The following is a 20,236-nucleotide window of genomic DNA, read 5'->3' on the forward strand; positions in this document are numbered from 1 at the left end:
GCTCTCTGGACTTCCAGGAAGTCTATTTTCTTTACCAAATTGGAGAAGTTCTCCTTTATTATTTGTTCAAATAACTTTTCCACTTGTTGCTTTTCCTCTTCTCCTACTGGCACCCATATGATTCAGATGTTTGAATGTTTAAAGCTGTCCCGGAGGTTCTTAAGCCTCTATTCATTTTTTTGAATTCTTATCTCTTCATTCTTTTCTGGTTGAATGTTTCTTTCTTCCTCCTCATCCAAATCATCAATTTGAGTCCCAGTTTCCTATCCATCACTCTTGGTTCTCTGTACATATTACTTTATTTTACTTTTCATAGCCTTTTCTCTTTCCTCTATTTAGTGACCTTACTCAACCATTTTTGTGAGCATCCTGATTACCAGTGTTTTGAACTGTGCATCTGATAGTTTGGCTATCTCTTCAGTGCTTAGGTTTTTTTTTTTCTGAAGCTTTGATTTCTTCTCTCATTTGGGCCATATATATATTTTTTGTCTCAATGTGTCTGTTACATAGTAAGGGGTAGAGACATAGGTATTTGCCAGGGCAAGACAACCTACTTGGCTGTGTTTTGAGGGACGGGTCTGAGTGGGTACAATGCCACTTGCTAGGCTGTCAGCAGGATTTTCGTCACTTCCTCTGCTACCCACAAGCAAATTGGGCCCTTTTGGTGCTGATTCCCAGGTGGGTGGTTTTGTGTACATTCTAGGAGCCTGTGGCTCTCTCCAATGAACTCTCCTGTGAAACTGGGAGTTTCTCCTGCTGCCTCAATCCCCACAGGTTTTTGTAGCCAGAGGTTTTTTTTAAATATTTTTAATATCTTTTTAATATCTTTTAAGATTTTATTTATTTATCTTTAGAGGGGAAGGGAAGGAGAGAGGGAGAGAATATCAATGTATGGTTGCCTCTTGTGTGTCCCCTGCTGGGAACTGGCCTACAACCTAGGCATGTGCCCTTACTGGGAATCGAACCGTGGTTGCTTGATTTCCAGGCCCGTGGTCAATCCACTGAGCTACACCAGCCAGGGCTGTAGCCAGAGGTTTTGAGGCTTTATTTCCCCATGCTGGAACCCTTAGTTGTGTGGTCTGTCTTGTTCCCCAGTTGTTCCTCTGAATTTATTCACATGCAAATGTGGGACTGGGCTCTGCCACCTGCCACCATGTCCAGTCCACCAGCTACTGCCTCGCCTGTCCTGGTCCTCTAGCCACTATCTTGCTGAGTCCTCTCCACCCCAGCTGCCTATCTCCACCCCTGCTACTGGGCTCGTGAATGTCTTCTTTAACTCCTTGGTTGTAGGACTTTCATACAGTACAATTTCCTGGCAGTTTTGGTTATTTTTTTTATTTTTTAATTTGTTGTCCTTCTTTGGGTTGCACGAGGAGGCAAAGTGTATCTATCTACGCCTCCATCTTGGCTGGAAGTTTGAAGTTTAACTTTTAAATCATGGTTTTTGTGTATATTTTTCATTTCTGCAGTAAGTAGAAAAATTGTTTCTTTATTTTTATGACATAAGTGTTTTCCATTTTGTGATGGGTATTATGTTACCAGATTTGCTGATTCAAAGACAAATGGGCATCTCCTGAGAATTAATATAGCAAAGCTGGATTCTCTGGGCAGGAAAACTTTTCTGTTTTTGCAGATTGCAAACTTCATCATAGAAAGTTTTTGGTATCTTACCTAAAATCACACAGATTTAAATGTGGTCCTGAAATTCTGCTTACTGATTGTTCACTTCAGAAGTCATTTATTTCAGATGTTAAAAATAATGGACATAAACGATGATCATCTTACTGCTTTAACATAACTCCTTTCATTTTTGAGTATCTACTGACTTTGCAAAGTAGTTATAAGAAGTATGCATGATTTTTAAATATTCTTGTTGGTTATTTCAAAGTGCTTTATGGTTCATGGTACCTATTTGGCTCTGAATCCTTTTTCCTTTTGTTTCCTTTCTAGTTGGAGGAGAGCAGATAAGCGCCATTGGACACGGCATCTGTGTTTTGCTGGGCATTTCTCTGGAAGATACACATAAGGAACTGGAGCACATGTAAGATGCGGATTTCTAAGTCATTGCTCTTTGAATGGGATATGTGATGGTTATATATAATATATACATATACACACATGTACTAGGAACTTCTATAGGATTTTGTTCCTATAAAGTAAGCCCATGTAACTTTTATCATTGTGACATTTGATGTATGTTTATCTCTGTGTTCCAGATGAGGAGACTGAGAAAGAATCTGTTAAATGTCACCCACTAAGTGAGCAGCAGAGCTAGAGTACAACTTAGTCTCTGTCCCTATTTGTTGCTGCATCTATGAATCATTCTCTTAATGCAAAAAGCAAGCCTCTTTTCTTATGAATAATTAGTTTTTTAATTAAATTTTTTTTATTGATTATGCTATTATAATTGTTTCGATTTTTCCCCCTTTGCCCCCTTCACCCAGTACCCCTATTCCCTCTGGTGATTCCTGCCTTACTCATGTCCATGGTTCATGCATATGAGTTCTTTGGCTACTCCTTTTCCCATACTGTTCTTAACTTCCCCCTATTTTATACCTACCATTTCTTACTTCTTAATCTCTGCACCATTTCCCCTATTCTCCCCCTTCCCCTTCCCATCTGATAATCCTCCAAATGATCTCCATACTTATGATTCTGTTTCTGTTCTGCTTGTTGGCTTAGTTTGTTTTTAAGATTCAGTTGTTGATAGTTGTGAATTTATTGCTATTTTAATGTTCATACTTTTGATCTTCTTTTTCTTAAATAAGTCCCTTTAACATTTCATATAATAAGGACTTGGTGATGATGAACTCCTTTATTTTTATCTTGTCGGGGAAGCACTTTATCTGCCCTTCAATTCTAAATGATAGTTTTGCTGGATAGAATAATCTAGGTTGAAGATCCTTGCTTTTCCCTTGAATCTTAACCCTCTTCCTGAAATTACTTTTGAGCAAACATCCCACTAGTGGCCTTAGCTTTTGTTTTGGGGCATTTTCATTATGATGTGTCTTGGTGTGGTCCTCTTTTGGTCCATCTTCTTTGGTACTCTCTGTGCTTCCTGGACTTGTATGTTTATTTCCTTCACCAAATTGGGGAAATTTTCTTTCACTATTTTTTGAAATAAAATTTCAATTTATTGCTCTTCCTCTTCTCCTTCTAGCTCCCCTATGATTTGGATGTTGGTACATTTGAAGGTGTCCAGAGACTCCTTAGCATATCCTTTTAAAAATACTTTTGTGTTCTTACTATTTGATGGAATGTTTTTTACTTCCTTGTTTTTTGAATTGTTGATTTGATTCTGGGCTTCATCTCCTCCACTGTTGGTTCCCTATACATTTTCTTTATTTCACTTAATGTAACCTTCATTTCTACCTGCATCTTTTTTATGTTATTGAGGTATCCAATGAGTTCCTTGAACATCCTGATAACCATTGTTTCGAACTGTACATCTGATAGATTGTTTATATCTATTTCATTTAGTTCTTTTTTCTGGAATTTTGTTCTGTTCTTTCATTCTGTCTATGTTTCTTTGTCTCCTCCTTTTGACAGCTTCCCTATGTTTATTTTGGTGTATTAGGTAGAACTGCTTTGACTCTTTTTAGTGTGGCCTATTGTAGAAAAGCACACCTGTCTGGATGAATGTGGCTTCTTTAAATCCTTGGTTGTCAGAATGCCACACAGCCTGATTATCTGGTGTTTCTGGGTGATATTGTTTTGTGGCCTAGTTGTAATTTTTGCCATAGTTGTGCAAGGAGGAGAGTTGTGTTTACTTACACTTCCATCTTGACCAGAAGTCTAATCGTCATCCGGCAGCACCATTCTTCCAAAAAGGTCCCCAAAGCCTGCTTTTTAATTAAAAATATTATCTGGGGAGACTTCTGGCCAAGATGGAGGCATAGGTGGAAACACTATGCCTCCTTGCACCACCAAGTTTAAAGACAACAAAGTTTTAGTAAGAAAAACCCAACCAAAACACAGAAAATTGAACTATACAGAAGTCTGACAACAACGAACCATTCATCCAGACTGGTGAGAGGGGTGGAGTCAGCAGCTGGGGGAGCAGGGTTGCATGGGACAATGCGGCCGGACACACCCAGGAGCGCAGGCAGCGGTGGGCAGATCCCAGGTGTGGAGTGGCAACGGGCAGACCCAGCGGGGGTGCAAGGTGGCTGGCTGACCGCAGTTACACATCCACATGCAGATAAACTAGGCAAAGGAGCGAGCAGTGAAACAGACTGCACAGGCTAGGGCCCCAGCGACAGGAGTTAAACCCTAAAAGTGCCAATTGGAAAAACTTTTGGGGTCAAGGTGCTGGGCGAAACTCCCAGGCTCACCGAGAGTTTGTTGGAGAGACCCACAGGGTCCTGGAAGGTACACAGGCCCACATACCCAGGAACCGGCACCAGAGGGGCCCAATTTGCTTGCAGGAAGCAGCAGAGGGGACCGAAATCTGAGAGAGAGCAGAACAGACGCCATTGCCCCTCTCTGACCCCGCCCTGACATAAAGCATTACAACCCAGCAACTTGGGTTGCCCCGTCCTGGTGAACACCTAAGGCTCTGCCCCTTATATGTAACAGGCATGAACAGACAAAAACATTATAGCTCAAGAAGAACAGCTCAAAGCCCCAGAGCCAATACTTCTAAGTGACCAACAGATAGCCAACCTATCAGATGCATAGTTCAAAACACTGGTGATAAGGATGCTCACAGAACTGGTTGATTTTACTCACAAATTAGAGGAACAAATGAAGGCTACACAAAGTGAAATGAGGGGAAATGCACAGGAAACCAATAGTGATGGAAAGGAAACTGAGACTCACATCAAGGGAGTGGACCAGAAGGAAGAAACATTCAACCAGAACAGAATAAAGAAACAATAATTCAAAAATATGAGGAGAGGCTTAGGAACCTCCAGGACATCTTTAAACATTCCAACATCTGAATGATGAGGGTACCAGAAGTGGAAGAGGAAGAGCAACAAGTGGAAAACTTATTTGAACAAATAATAAAGGAGAACTTCCCCAATATGGCAAAGGACATAGACTGCCAAGAAATCCAGGAAGCTCAGAGAGTCTCAAAGAAGTTGGACCCAAGAAGGAACACACCAAGGTACAACATAATTATATTAGCCAAGATAACAAGGAAGGAGAGAATCCTAGAAGCAGTAAGAGATAAGGGGACAGTCACCTATAAAGGAGTTCCCATCAGGCTGTCAGCTGATTTCTCAAAAGACACCTTACAGGCAAGAAGGGGCTGGACAGAAGTATTCCAAGTCATGAAAGGCAAAGACCTACACCCAAGATTGCTCTATCCAGCAAAGCTTTCATTTAGAATGGAAGGGCAGATCAAGTGCTTGTCAGATAAGGTCAAGTTGAAGGAGTTCATCATCACCAAGCCCTTATTATATGAAATGTTAAAGGGACTTATCTAAGAAAAAGAAGATAAAAATATGAACAGTGAAAGGATAGCAAACTCAATTATTAACAACCACAACTAAAACAAAAGCAAACTAAGAGGACAGCTAGATCAGGAGCAGAACCATAGAAATGGCGATCACATGAAGGGTTAACAACAGTGGAGTTGTAGGAGGAAAAGGGGGAGAAGGTACAGAGAATAAGTAGCATAGACAGTAGGTAGCAAATAGGCAATGGGGAAGGCAAGAATAGTATGGGAAATACAGAATCTAAGGAACCCTTGACACATGAACATAAACTAAAGGGGGGGGAATGGTGGGAGAGGGGGTGTGCAGGGTAGAGGGGAATAAAGGGGGGAAACGGGACATCTGTAATGGCATAATCAATAAAACATATTAAAAAATATTGTCTGGTGCTCTTCATACATTTTTAAAATGCCCAGTTCTTCATTGTACATATAAGGATGTATATCTCAGAGAGGTTAATTACTTTCTCAAAGTTACATGTACATACTTATCAAAAAGCCCAAATTCAAATTAGAATCTAGGCTATCTGACCTGGGCCAGTGCTCCTTTTACTAAGGTTAGTGGGGTTTGTCATCATTGTGGCTTCACCGGCTGTCTCCTATGGGCAGCTTCCTCCTCCCCAGGTTTTACTCCCACTTGTGTTTTCCCCTACTCTAGCACCACTTGACACGTTTACTTCAGATACTCAGATCTGTTTATTCTGCTCTTTGGTATCCAGAGTCAGAGTATAATCCCACCCAATTGTCCCTTTGGTATTAGGTTGAAAATCAGGTTTAGAACCTAATTCCTGCTAAGGTGCTAATGACTGATAAGGATAGTTCACTACCACTTTAGGGATGTTGGCATTTTAATAACTGTCCCCTGAATACTCAAGATAGTAGGGTGGTGTAGTGGTTAAAAATTTGGGCTCTGGGTCTGAATCTCTTTATGGCTTTGATATTCCAGAGAGCTAATACTTATCTTGGTGGTTTAGAGATTTGACTTAACAGAAGACAATCCTTGGCTGTGGAGGGGGGTTGAAGAGAAGTGCCCACCAGTGAGCACCCATACAAAGAGTCAGTGAATTACTATTTCTATAGCCCTTGAATGTGTCATCAACAAAAAGATGACTCTCCACAGGTGGAATTGCAACTTTCATGCAGGTCATTCTTTATCTTATAAATGTTACCTAGCCTTCTTCCTAGCCAAGGTGGCTGTCCTTACATGTGAAATGGTTGTTAAGCTGTCTTTCTCCATAACTTTTGCATATTGGCAGCAACCCTAAGTTTTCTCTAGGGTGGGTACTGAATTGTTCATTTTGAGTAGCTCCAACAAGGGGTGTAAAAATGGTGTGCCATTTATTCCAACATAAAGATTGAATTCTACAGACAATTAGAATTGGATCCATGTTTTGATGTAACCCCAGTCTGAAGGAGAAGATGGTGGGTGGTTGTCATCTGGGCTCCAGTTCCCACTGGCAGTTTCTGTGAATTGGAGGGTTGACCAAAAAAAAGAAAAAATAAAGGAAATTTCTAAACAACCCATGAGGTAGGATCATTATTGCCCCCTATTATGGATGAGAAAACAGAAACACAGAATGGAAAGTAACTTGCCCAAGGTAATACTTTCTGTAAGCAATGCTGTCAGCATTATGTTTTTGTTTGGCAGGATAATGGTAACATTTGAAGGGTGCTGGAATGTTTGGGGGCTTGTGATTCCTTGGGTAGTTTTCATTGCTATTTTCCTCCTTAGGGTCCGCAAGATTTTAAACTTACGTGTGTTTGACGATGAAAGTGGGAAGCACTGGTCGAAGAGTGTGATGGACAAACAATACGAGGTGTTATGTGTCAGCCAGTTCACCCTCCAGTGTGTCCTCAAGGGCAACAAGCCCGACTTCCACCTGGCAATGCCCACGGAGCAGGCAGAGAATTTGTACAACAGCTTCCTGGAGCAGCTGCGCAAGACGTACAGGCCAGAGCTCATCAAAGGTAGGCGGGAGAGTCTCCGGGACATTACTGGGCAGGGAAAAGAGGAGATTCTACAACTGCAAACTCTCCTTTTCAAGAAGTCCATTATTTATGCTTATTACTTACTTAAAACAACATAATGGCTGTTGTCACTGCTTGTTGCTGTATACGTCCTCTCAATGACCCAGGCACCATTTACTCTCCTTCCTTCCTTCCTTCCTTCCTTCCTTCCTTCCTTCCTTCCTTCCTTCCTTCCTCCCTCCCCTCCCTCCCCTCCCCCTCCCCTCCCTCCTCCCTCCCCCCCCTCCCCTCCCTCCCCTCCCCCCCCCTCCTTCCTTCCTTCCTTCCTTCCTTCCTTCCTTCCTTCCTTCCTTCCTTCCTTCCTTTATTGTTGTTCAGGTACAGTTAGTTGTCTCCATTTTCCCTCCACCACTCTCCCCTGCTCCACCCATCCCCACTTCCCACCACCCTTGATCCTAACTCCCTTTGGCTTAGACCATGGGTCCTTCATACATGTTCTTTGACGGTCCTTTTTTTCCCCCATTATTCCCTCCTCCCACCCCTCTGATTATTCTGTTTGTTTTTTATTTCATTGTCTCTGGTTATATTTTGCTTGCTTGTTTGTTTTGTTAATTAGATTCCACTTATAGGTGTGATCATATAGTATTTGTCTTTCACTGCCTGGCTTATTTCACTTAGCATAATACTCTCCAGTTCCATCCATGCAGACGTGAAGGGTAGGAGCTTCTTCTTTCTTTCTTTCTGCTGTGTAGCATTCCACTGTGTGAATGTACCATAGTTTTTTTATCTACTTGTTTACTGATGGGTACTTAGGTTGCTTCCAGCACTTGGCTACTGTAAATTGTGCTGCTGTAAACATTGGGGGGCATAGGTTCTTTAGAATTGGTGTTTCAGGATTCTTAGGATATAAACCCAAGAGTGGAATTCATGGGTCAAAAGGCAGTTTTATTTTTAGTTTACTGAAGAAATCTCATAGCTTTCCACAGTGATTGTACCAGTCTGCATTCCCACCAACAATGTTAATAGGGTTCCTGTAGGAGACCATTCTGTGTGGTGTGGGCCCAGTCCCCCTTGGCAAACATTTACTGCAAAATGACTTTCTAAAATACATGCTAAACCTTCCTATGACCAGTGTAACTGGTTCAACGACTTTTGCCTTTTCATTTGCAAATATCCCTCTTCTGTGATGTGATTACTGGCATCCTCTCCTTTGTTTTCTTTAAAAGGTAACCACCTAAAGTAACCTGTTCATAGTAAATGAGGACCATCATGTAATGTGCTGAGAAACCCAATAAAGGCCAGTCACAGGAAGGGCCATGGCTTTTGCTTCCTTGAGAGAAAAAACTATGCTGTCCCCTTTCCTCTACAGGACTCAGTACTCCATGTGAATGTCTCATTTCATCCATAATGACATGGACACTGCGGGCTGGTGTCTGCATCAGGTTCCCCTTTATCCACAACCTAACCAAGCACTTGTTTGTTGAGTTGTTTATGATAGCCATTCTGACTGGTGTGAAGTGGTATCTCATTGTGGTTTTAATTTGCATCTCTCTGATGTCTAGTGATGCTGAGCCTCCTTTCATATATTTCTTGGCCTTCTGTATGTCCTTGGAGAAGTATCTGTTCAGGTCCTTTGCCTATTTATTGATTGGGTTGTTTGTCTTCCTGGAGTGGAGTTGTGTGAGTTCTTTATATATTTTGGAAATCAAATCCTCGTCTGATATATCATTGGCAAATATGTTCTCCCATATGGTTAATTCCCTTTTCATTTTCCTGATGTATTCTTTAGCCATGCAGAAACTTTTTATTTTGATATAGTCCCATTTGTTTATTCTTTCCTTTATATCCCTTGCTCTTGGGGACATATGGGTGAAAATATTGCTGCATGGAATGTCTGAGATTTCCCTGCCTATATTCTCCTCTAGGACTTTTAAGGTATTGTGACTTAATGTTTAAGTCTTTTATACATCTTGAGTTTATTTTTGTGTAAGGTGTAAGATGGTGATAAAGGTGCATTTTTTTGCATGTAGCTGTCCAGATCTCCCAATACCATTTGTTGAGAGGCTATTTTTACTTCATTTTATGCTTCTTTCCCCTTTGTTGAATATTAATTGACATAGAGACTTGGGTTTATTTCTGGGCTCTCTATTATGTTCCATTGGTCTATGTGTCTGTTCTTATGCCAGTACCAGACTGTTTTGATTACAGTAGCCTTGTAATATAATTTGATGTCAGGTATTGTGATACTTCCCGCTATGTTTTTCTTTCTCATAATTGCTGCAGCTGTTCTGGGTCATTGATAGTTCCATGTAAATTTTTGAAATGCTTGTTCTGTATCTGTGAAATATGTTATTGGCATTTTTAAAAAAAGATTTATTTATTTATTTATCTTTAGAGGGGAAGGGAAGGAGAGAGGGAGAGAAATATCAATGTGTGGTTGCCTCTTGTGTGTCCCCTGCTGGGAACTGGCCTGCAACCTAGGCATGTGCCCTGACTGGGAATCGAACCGTGGTTGTTTGATTCCCAGGCCCGCACTCAATCCACTGAGCTACACCAACCAGGGTGTTATTGGCATTTTAATAAATATTGCTTTCAATCTGAAAATTTCTTTGGGTAGTGTGGACATTTTGATGATGTTACTTCTTCCTGTTCATGAACATGGTATATGTTTCCATTTATTCTTGTCTTCTTCATTTCTGTCTTCAGTGTTGTGTAGTTTTCTGAGTATAGCTCTATTACCTCCTTGGTAAGATTTATCCTTAGGTACTTAATTTTTTTTTTGCTATAGCAAATGGGTTTTTTCCTAATTCCTGTTTCTGATATTTAATTTTTGGTGTACAAAAATGTCTTCAATTTGTGAATATTAACTTTGTATCCTGATACTTTGCCAAGTCTACTTATTAGGTTGAGTAGTTTTTTGGTGGTGCCTGTAGGATTTTCTATGTACACAATCATGTCATCTGCAAACAGTGGCAGTTTTGTTTCCTCCCTTCCAATTTGGAAGCCTTTTATTTCTTTTTCCTGTCTGATTGCTGTAGCTAGGATATCCAAAGCTACACTGAATAGAAGTGGTGAAAGCAGGCACCCTTGTTTTATTCATGAGCTTGGTGGGAAAGCTTTTAGTTTTTGCCCATTGTATATTATGTTAGTTGTAGGTTTCTCATATATGGCCTTTATTATGTTGAGGTATACTCCTTTTACTCCTACTTGGTAGAATGTTTTTACCATAAACAGGTGCTGTACCTTATCAAATGCTTTCTCTGCATCTATTGATATAATCATGTGATTTTTGTCTTTCCTTTGTTTTGTGATGTTTTCTGTTTATTGATTTGAGAATATTGTACCATCTTTGTGTCTCTAGGGTGAATCCTACTTGATGATGATATATGATCTTTTTAATGTATTGCTGGGTGTAGTTTGCCTATATTTTGTTGAGGATTTTAACATCTGTGTTCATCAGCCATGTTGGCCTGTAGTTTTCTCTCTTTGTTGTGTCTTTGTCTGGTTTTGGGATTAGGATTATGTGGCTTCATAAAAGGAGTTTGGGAGTCTTCCCTCTTGTTGGATTTTTTGGAATAGTCTGAGAAGGATATGGGTTACATCTTCCTTAAATGTTCTGTAAAATTCTCCTCTGAAACAGTGTGTTCTAGGGCTTTTGTGTGCCAGGACTTTTTTGATTATTGCTTCAATTTCAGCAGCTGTTATTGGTCTGTTCAGGCTTTCTGCTTCTTGATTCAGTTTTGGAAGATCATATGTTTCCTGAAATGTGTCCATTTCACCCCGGTTTTAAACTTTCTGAGAACATAATTTTGTTAGCAATTTCTTACAATATTTTGTATTTCTGTTATATCAGTTGTAATTTCTCCTGTTACATTTCTGATTTTACTTCTTGTTTTTTCTTGATGAGTCTGTTTAAAGGCTTGTCAATTTTGTTTATCTTTTCAAAGAGCCAACTGCTGGATTTATTGATCCTTTGAATTTTTCTTTTAGTCTCTATGTTTAATGCTGCTGTGATCTTGATTATTTCCTTCCTTCTACTCTCTCTGGACTTTGTTTGTTGTTGTTCCTGCAGTTCTTATAGATGTAGGGTTAGGTTGCTTATTTGAAATGTTTCTATCTTTTTTTAGGTAGGCTTCTATCACAGTGAACTTCTATCTCAGGACTATGTTTGCTTTGCCCCATAAGTTTTGGACTGCTATGAGTTCTTTTCATTTGTTTCCAGGAACACTTTTATCTCTTCCTTGATCTCATTATTAACCTTGAGATCATTGTTTAATAGCATGGTATTCAGTTTCCACAAATTTTAGTGTTTTTGAACTTTTCTCTTGAGGTTGGTTTTTAGTTTTAGGCCCTTATGGTCTGAAGAAATGCTTGATATGATTTCAGTTTTCTAGAATCTGTTGAGGTTTGTTTTGTGTCCTGTCATGTGGTCTTTCCTCGAAAATGTTCCATGTGCATTTTGTTTCTTTGTAATGAAAGGTTATATATATACACATATATATGTGTAATCAGTTAAGTTTATTTGATCTACAGCATTGTTCAGTGCTGTAATATCCTTGTTGATGTTTTGTTTGTAAGATCTCTCCATTTTTGACAGTTACAAATCTCCTAGTATAAGTGCATTGCTGTCTATATTTTTCTTTTAAGTACTCCAAAAATTTTCTTACATATTTGAGTGCTCCTGTGTTGTGTGCATATATGTTTATAATGTTTATGTCATTTTTAAAAAGTATTTTTTTGATAATGCTATTAAAGTTTTTCCATTTTTTCTCCCCTTTATTCCTCTCTTCCCTGCACCCCTGTCTAGCCAGCATTTCACCCTCCTGCCCCCCCTTAGTTTATGTCCATTGGTTGTACATATAAGTTCTTTGGCTCATACATTTCTTATTTTATTCTTAACCTTCCCCTCTCTATTATTTATTTTTCTTATTCCCTGTACTGTTTCCCCCATTCCCTCCCTTTTCCTCTCATTAACCCTCTGCTGATAACCCTCCATGTGAGCTCCATTTGTGTGATTCTGTTCCTGTTGTAGTTGTTTGCTTAGTTTTCTTTTTTTTTTTAGGTTCAGTTATTGATAGTTGTGAGTTTGTTGTCATTTTACTATTCATTTTCGGATCTTCTTTTTCTTACATAAGTCCCTTTAACATTTTGTATAATAAAAGCTTGGTGATGATGAACTTCTTTAAGTTTACCATATCTGGGAAGCACTTTATCTGCCCTTCCATTCTAAATGATAGCTTTGTTGGATAGAGTAATTTTGGAAGTAGGTCCTTAGCTTTCATGACTTTGAATACCTTATTTTTGGGACTATAAGATGTGCCTTCCTCCCCCCCCCCCCAAATTTGGGAGGAATAATGATTGTTAATGCTGTTGTTGAGTTCTGTTTACATTTACATTGGTGAAATATTATGTTATTTGTGTTATTAAATATTTTAGCACATTTTTTGCTTCAAAAATTTTTTCCTATTAACCTCCTCTAAAACCTAGATGCATCTATGGTCCTAAAAATACAGTACTTTTTTCTAGTCTCTTCTTGCCTATAAAGTTTCTTTTGAGAAATCAGCTAATAGTCTTGTTGGAACTTCCCTGTAGGTAACTATCTCCTTTTTTTTGCTGCTTTTAAGATTCTCTCCTTATCTTTGATTTTGGGTAATGAAATGATGATGTACCTTGGTGTGTGCTTCCTTGGGTCCAACTTCTTTGGGACTCTGACTTCCTAGAAGTCTATTTCATTCACCATATTGGAGAAGTTCTCCTTCATTATTTTTTCAAATAAGTTTTCAATTTCTTGCTCTTCCTCTTCTCATTCTGGCACCCCTGTGATTCAGATGTTGGAATTTTAAAGTTGTCCTGGACGTTCCTAAGCCTATACTCATTTTTTTGAATTCTTGTTTCTTCATTCTGTTCTGGTTGAATGTTTCTTTCTTCCTTCTAGTCCAAATTGTTGATTTGAGTCCTAGTTTCCTTCCCTTCACTTTTGGTTCCCTGTATATATATATTTTATTTTACTTTGCATAGCTTTCACTTTTTCCTGTATTTAGCGATCCTACTCAACCATTTCTGTGAGCATCTTGATTACCAGTGTTTTGAACTGTGCATCTGATAAGTTGGCCATCTCTTCATTGCTTAGTTCTAGTTTTGGAGCTTTTCTCTGTTTTTTTTTTTCTGTGGGCCATATTTATTTTTCTGTTTGGCATGCCTGTTAAATTTTAAGGGGCAGAGATTTAGGTATTCTTCAGGGTGGGGCAAGCCACTTAGCTGCATTGTGGCACTGTATGTTGGGGAGAGGGGTCAGAGAGGGAACGTTACCACTTGCTCTTAGTTACTTGGCTTAGTCAAGTGGCTTTTAGTCACTTCCTCTGCTACTCAAAAGCAAATTGGGCCCTTCTGGTGCTGAGTCCGAGGTTGGTGGGTTTTGTAGGTTCTAGGACCCTGTGGGTCTCTCTAGTGAACCCTCCTGTGAGCCTGGGAGTTTCTCCTACCACCTCAACCCCCACAGCTTTTTACAGTCAGCGGTTTTGAAGCTTTATTTTCCTGTACTAGAATCCTGTATTGTGCAATGTGTCTTGTTCCACAGTTATTCCTTCTTGTTTATCTCTGTACAAATGTGGGAACACCCGATCTGCCAGCCACCTCCTTGCTTGCCCTGGTGTACCTATTTATATCTTCTTGATGGATTCTTCCCTTGAGTATTATGAAGTTTCCTGTGTGTCTTCTTTTATAGCCTTTGTTTTGAAGTCTTTTTTTGTCTGATATAAGTATTGGTATCCCTGCTTTTTTTCCTATTTACTTGAAATAATTTTTTCCAACCCTTCACTTTCAGTATGTGTAGGTGTTTTGTTTCGAGGTTGGTCTCTTGTAGGTTGCGCATGTGTGGGTCATGTTTTCTTATCCATTCTGCTACCCTCTGTCTTTTGATTAGAGCATTTAATCCTTTTACCCTTGAAGGTATTATTGATTGGTATTTATGCATTACCATTTTACCCCCTTTGTACCTGTGTTTCTCTCTCTCTCACTGTCTTTCTTCCTCATCTTAAAGCAGTCCCTTTAGCATATGTTGCAGTACTGGTTTGGCTGAGGTGTATTCCTTCAGCCTTTTTTGTCTGGGAAACTCCTTATTTTGCCTTTGATTCTAATTGCATGCCTTGCTGAATACAGTAGTCTTGGTTGCAGGGCTTTGCTTTTAATTACTTGGAATATTTCTTGCCATTCCCTTCTGGCTTTTAGGGTTACTGTTGAGAAGTCAGCTGCTAGCCTTATCGTAGTTCCCTTGTATGTCACTTCCAGTTTCTCCCTTGCTACCTTTAAGATTTCATCTTTGTCTTTAAAATCTGGCATTTTTATTAAAATGTGTCTTGCAGTGGGCCTCTTTGGGTTCATCTTGATTTGGACCCTCTGTGCTTCCTGAACTTGCATGGCTTTTCCCCTCTCTTTGTTAGGGAAGCTTTCTGTCATTATTTTTTCAAGCAGGGTTTATATCCCTTGCTCCTTTTCTTCTCCTTCTGGTATTCCTGTGATTCAAATGTTGTTTGTTTTATGCTGTCCTGCAGTTTGTTTAAGCTATCTTCATATATTTTGAGTCTTTTTTTTTGTGCAGCTGCTTTACTTGAGTATTTCTTTTGATCTTGTCTTCCAGCTCATTAATTTGGTCCTCTGCTTCATCCAATCTGCTTCTAATTCCTTCTAGCGTATTTTTATCTCATATATTGTAGTCTTCATTTCTTCCTGGTTTTTGTTTATAGTTTTTATTTTCTTTTTCTTATCGGTAGTTCCCACTCAGTTCTTTGTAGTTGTCTTTGAGTTTCTCGAGCATCCTTATAACCATTCTTTTGAGTTCTATATCAGATAGTTTGCTTGCCTCCATTTCATTTAACTCTTTTATGGGGGAGTCTTCCCTTCCTTTCAACTGTGGGTTCTTTCTTTCTCTCCCCATTTTAGGTGACTCTTTTTGTTTGTTTCTGTGATTTCTGATGCCCTGCTTTGCCAGCTTTTTCATAGGGTGAATTTCTGTGATAGGAGTTCTGTGGGACTCAGTGGTGCAGTCTGTTTAATCTTCTTGTCTAGATGTTCTGGGGTTTCTTTTTCTTCCATTTGTGTGGTTTCTTTTTCTTCCATTTGTGTGGGTTCTCTTGTTGTACTTGGGCTTTACCTGTTGTTGGCTTCTTTCTTGGCGGATTCTCCCTTCCAGCTTGTTTACTGGTATTGACAACTGTTACTTTGTCTGGCATGTTGTTGTACAGGTGTTGGTTAATAAAGCAGTATTACCAGACAACCAAGCCTATGCCAGCAAAAAGAACCCCCCACCACTTAAGCAGTCTCAACTGCAATAGAACTAAGATTAATAAATGTGAAGAGGGATTGCAGATCTTATATGATATAACACAGGGAATGTGAGATGAATGTAAGAGGGGAAAATGTCATGTGATAAGAGGGAGGAGAATTGACAAGATTTAGGATAGAACTGAGGTGAAGAAAGGGAGAGAGTAAAATTTACAGTGTAAGTAGTAGAACACGAAAGGGTGATGGGAACATTTGCGTAAGAAGAGGTTTGAGGTAAAATTGAAAGGTACTAGAGCAATGGGAACAGAATTGCAGAAAACCCACAGTAGAGTCGATTGCAATGATAGTTGAATGAAATTTAATAAAGTTGGAATGGACACAAGAATATTTTAGAAAAGTGGTAAGTGGATATGAAATATCTATAGTAAAGAAAAATGATTTGAGGGAATGGGAGAAGCAAACTAATAAGAGTAAGGAGTAAAGCCCAGGTTGAAAGAGGGGAGAAAAGAAAGAGAAAAAAAGAAGAAAAAAAGAGAGAGAAAACAATGAGATAAAATTCCTTACTGAACTCATCAAGGGTAGGGTGATGAACTTACTGAACTCTTCAAGAGAAGGTGAAATGTAGTAAGACAGCCAAAGAGTATTCTGTGGCATTTAAAGTACTAACAAGTAGTAAACAAATAGATTCTTTGGAGAAAAACAGCTATAACCATGATTTTTCACTCAACTAGCCACTTTGTATAAGAGGTAAGAGATATGAATCTTATTAGAAGGTAAAAAGAATGTGAGCTGACTTTAGTAAGCACAGCACTTATGTGAGGTTAGATGGAGGAGAAATAGTGAGAGTAAGGGATAGAAACTTGGTGTAGTGTGGGAGAAAATAAAGTTAACCACAGCAGTAATAAAGCTCAGGAAGATGGTGAAATGGATTAAGACCAGGGAAGGGTGCTGTGTGTGATGTGGAATAGCAAAAATATGATAAGAAATATGTAATCTGAGTAAAAAGAATAAAAAGTAAAAGACTAAGTAAGGGTAGTATGTTATTGGAATATAAGTGAAGTGAAAGAAAAAAACTTAAAATGCAATATAAAAGGGAGAATAAAGAAAACAAATCAAACAATGAAATCAAACAAAAGAAAACAAAAATACTAATTAATTGGGAAGAAGAGAAATTAAAAAAAACATGCAAGTTCTGAAGGAGAGCAAAGTGAAATTTGTCTCAGCTGTTGGTGCTCACCTTCCGACTTATTTCTGGATCTCTCTGATTTTCTCACAGCTCCAGGTCTTCTTGTCTTACTCTTGGAAGGGAAAAAAAAAACCTCCTGCTGACTGTAAACCTGCCAACGGGGTTTTGCAGCTCTTCCCAGATCTCGTAGGCAGAGGGGGACTGGGCTTCGTTTTTTTTCCCTTTTCTGTGGTTCAGAGAGGATGGGGCTCAATCTGGGCTAGAATAATCACAGATGCCCAGTTTCCAGCCCATGCCAGGTTTTACAGCCCTTTGATCAGACAGCGAGGTGCACTGAGTGGGAGCAAATTGTGCCCCTACTCCTCCCTTTTTGTTGGCCTTTCAAACAGAAAGAAACACGTGAAATTAATTTTAAAACTGTATTTTATTTAGCCTAATGTATCTAAAATACTATGATTTCATCCTGTAATTAATATAAAAGGTTACTAATGAGATTCTTTATATATATTTGTATTTTTTTGTACTAAAGTCTTCTAAGTCTGGTGTGTAGTTTATACTTACAGCACTTTTGAATTTGGACCAGAGACATTTCAGGTGCCCAAAGGCTGTGATATAGACATGTAGGTTTAAGTCTTTGTTTAGTACCTGCATATTGTTAAGAATACCAACCTAGTTTGACTACCAAGATTTAGTCTAGAAAGTGCCTTGGAATAATGGCCTTGGGATGTGGGAGAATTATAAATCTTTTTTAAGAAGGCAGTTCCCTTTTAGTCTGTTTTCATAGGGTTAAAATCCATTTAACCCCATATTGTTTATTTAGCCCCATAATATATTGTTTTGCCTTTTCTTCAAAGTTATTAGAAAAAAATATTTAGCATTTTTTGGTAATGTACCTCAATAAGAGACCTTTCTAAGTAGAATGTCTCCTTCTCCTTCTCTTGCTGACATCATACCCCTTTGTAGACATTTAGTAGTTGTTACTAGTTAACTCTGTAGTATTTCCTATACTTTAACTGTCCCTGGATTAAACAAATCTAGATTTCTTATTTATTCAACCTGTTTTCAGCTTTAAGTAATAAAAGTTGTTAATTGATTTTGAAGCTCTGTAGCAAAGCCCCACATTGAAGATTGGCAGCTCATCAGATTTGCTCATGTTTAGGAGTGATATTTGTACCCCTTTGGAATTTCCTTTTATTTTAATTCACTTACTTGTGTCAAGTATCCATTTGCCATAAAAACAAATGGATTCTATGGGATCAGGACATTCCCATCTTAAATCAAATTCCAATCTTTACATGGGCCCTGGTAGAACAGAATATATTTACCTTTTCTGGAAATAACCTTTCACAAGTCCAGTCATGGATGTCTCCAGTATTTCTTTCCCACCCTACGTCCTCTGGGATCCTCCCACATGGCTTTGTTGCAAACATGTTTCTCCCCAGAATTAGTAGTTAAGGCAAATCCTCTGAATAATTTTTTTTTTTGCTGAGCCAAGGATTAAATGTCACCAACATTGTCTTTGATATTTGTAGAATCCTCCCATTTCTGAGAAATGTCAGATGTATTTTAGAAAAAGCACGTAAGTCCCTTAAAAGGGTGAGCAGATGCAGTAGTATAAAAGCATAAGTGAAGGCACTTTGTTTTTTACTAAAAAATTAAAATTCTCACCCAAGTATATTTTATTATTGATTTTAGAGAGAGAGAAAGGGAAGGGAATGAGAGAGAGACAGACAGAAACACTGGTGTGAGAAACATGTATCTCCTGCCTCCTGTATACATCCTGACCAGGGATCAAACCTGCAACCCAGGTATGTGCCCTGACTGGGAATTGAACCTGCAGTCTTTTGGTATATGTGAGATGACATACTCCAACTACCTGAGCCCCAAGGCCAGAGCAACTGAAGTTACTTTAAATGAGAGAACATTGATGATTGTTAAGGAATGCTCCAGTGAAAACAAAACAGCGTTCATCTAAGTTCTTAAAGTGGAGTGTTGTGTGTACTATTAGGTGCTTTGTGGTCCTAAAAATGCCTTTTACTTCTTGAAATGATGTGTATGAAGTACCTGAAACAATGTATTGTAGACAATATAATTTTATAATGGATCAGAATTTAAGCTCATGGGATGTGATACATCCAGTCATTTTGATGAAAAATTGACTTGAATTATGCAGAGTTTTAATTACAATTTTTTCCAAATCCTTTGGTCTTTCAGAATCACTACAATGATAACAACAATGTATCTCTTGCTCTGTGGTGTTGAGGGGAACTAAAGGTATAGCAAGGATGTCCAACCTTTTGGCATCCATGGGCCACACTGGAAGAAGAAGAGTTGTCTTGGGCCATACATTAAATACATTTTGGCACATAATCACAAAAAAAGTCTCATAATGTTTTAAATAAATTTACCATTTTGTGTTGGGCTGCATTCATAGCCACCCTGAGCTGCATGTGGCCTGCGGGCCACAGGTTGGACACCCCCATAGCATGTTTTACATGCTTGCTCTCTTTAGTTAATTTTGGGATGTTGGCTTCCATCTCCAATATGGAAAGCTCTCTGTTAGCTGCAGGGATGTTGTAACACAAACTGCTAGATATCTTTTTAAAATTATTTTATTTTTCAATTACAGTTTGCCTTCAGCACTATTTTATATTAGTTTCAGGTGTACAGCACAGCAGATAGATATTCATATAGGTTATAAATGTTCCTTCTGGTAATTCAGGTGCCCACCTGTCACCATAGATAGTTATCACAATATTGTTGACTGTATTTCCTATGCTGTGCCTTCCGTGTTTGTGCCTGTTTGGTAACTACCAATTAGTTCTTCTTAATCCTATCACCTTTTCTCACCCTGCCCCCTCAACACCCCTCCCCTCTGGCATCCATCAGTCTGTTCTTTGTATTTGTAAGTCTGTATCTATAAGTCTGTTTCTGTTTTGTTTGTTCATTTATTTTTTTCTTTAGATTCTACATATAAATGATATCATATGATATTTGTCTTTCACTGTCTGGCTTATCTCACTTAGCATTAATGCCCTCTAAGTCCAACCATGCTGTCGCAAATGATAAGATTTCATTCTTTTTTAAGACTGAATAGTATTGCATTGTATATATATACCACTGCTTTTTTTATCCACTCATCTATTGGTGGACAGTCAAGTTGCTTCCATGTGTTCACTCTTGGTTTAATTAGCTAGAATATTTGTTTTACTTCCTCTCTCTTTAATGACTAACACTTCATTTTAAATTTACATTTAATTTGTTTCTTTTACTGTTGAGGATTAAATAGAGGGAAGATTGTTCTTCCCTTTATTCTTTCTTTCTGTTTCTTCATTTCCCCAATCAGTGTCCATGTGCTTTCA

At 38.7% G+C, this 20,236-nt stretch overlaps 1 protein-coding gene across 4 annotated transcripts in view; it reads left to right on the forward strand.

Moving 5' to 3' along the window:
• Positions 1 to 20,236, forward strand: part of DTD1 (D-aminoacyl-tRNA deacylase 1) — a 308,428-nt gene that overhangs the window by 16,644 nt on the left and 271,548 nt on the right. For all 4 annotated transcript variants that reach the window (XM_053670944.1, XM_053670946.1, XM_053670945.1 and 1 more), the window contains exons 2-3: positions 1,951 to 2,041; positions 7,173 to 7,408. In XM_053670944.1, the coding sequence (XP_053526919.1) occupies positions 1,951 to 2,041; positions 7,173 to 7,408 (327 nt within the window). The remainder of the gene's footprint in view (positions 1 to 1,950; positions 2,042 to 7,172; positions 7,409 to 20,236) is intronic.

This window comes from Artibeus jamaicensis, unplaced genomic scaffold, assembly GCF_021234435.1.
Source record: "Artibeus jamaicensis isolate MK-2021 breed Jamaican fruit bat unplaced genomic scaffold, CSHL_Jam_final contig_65, whole genome shotgun sequence".
Classification (NCBI taxonomy): domain Eukaryota; kingdom Metazoa; phylum Chordata; class Mammalia; order Chiroptera; family Phyllostomidae; genus Artibeus; species Artibeus jamaicensis.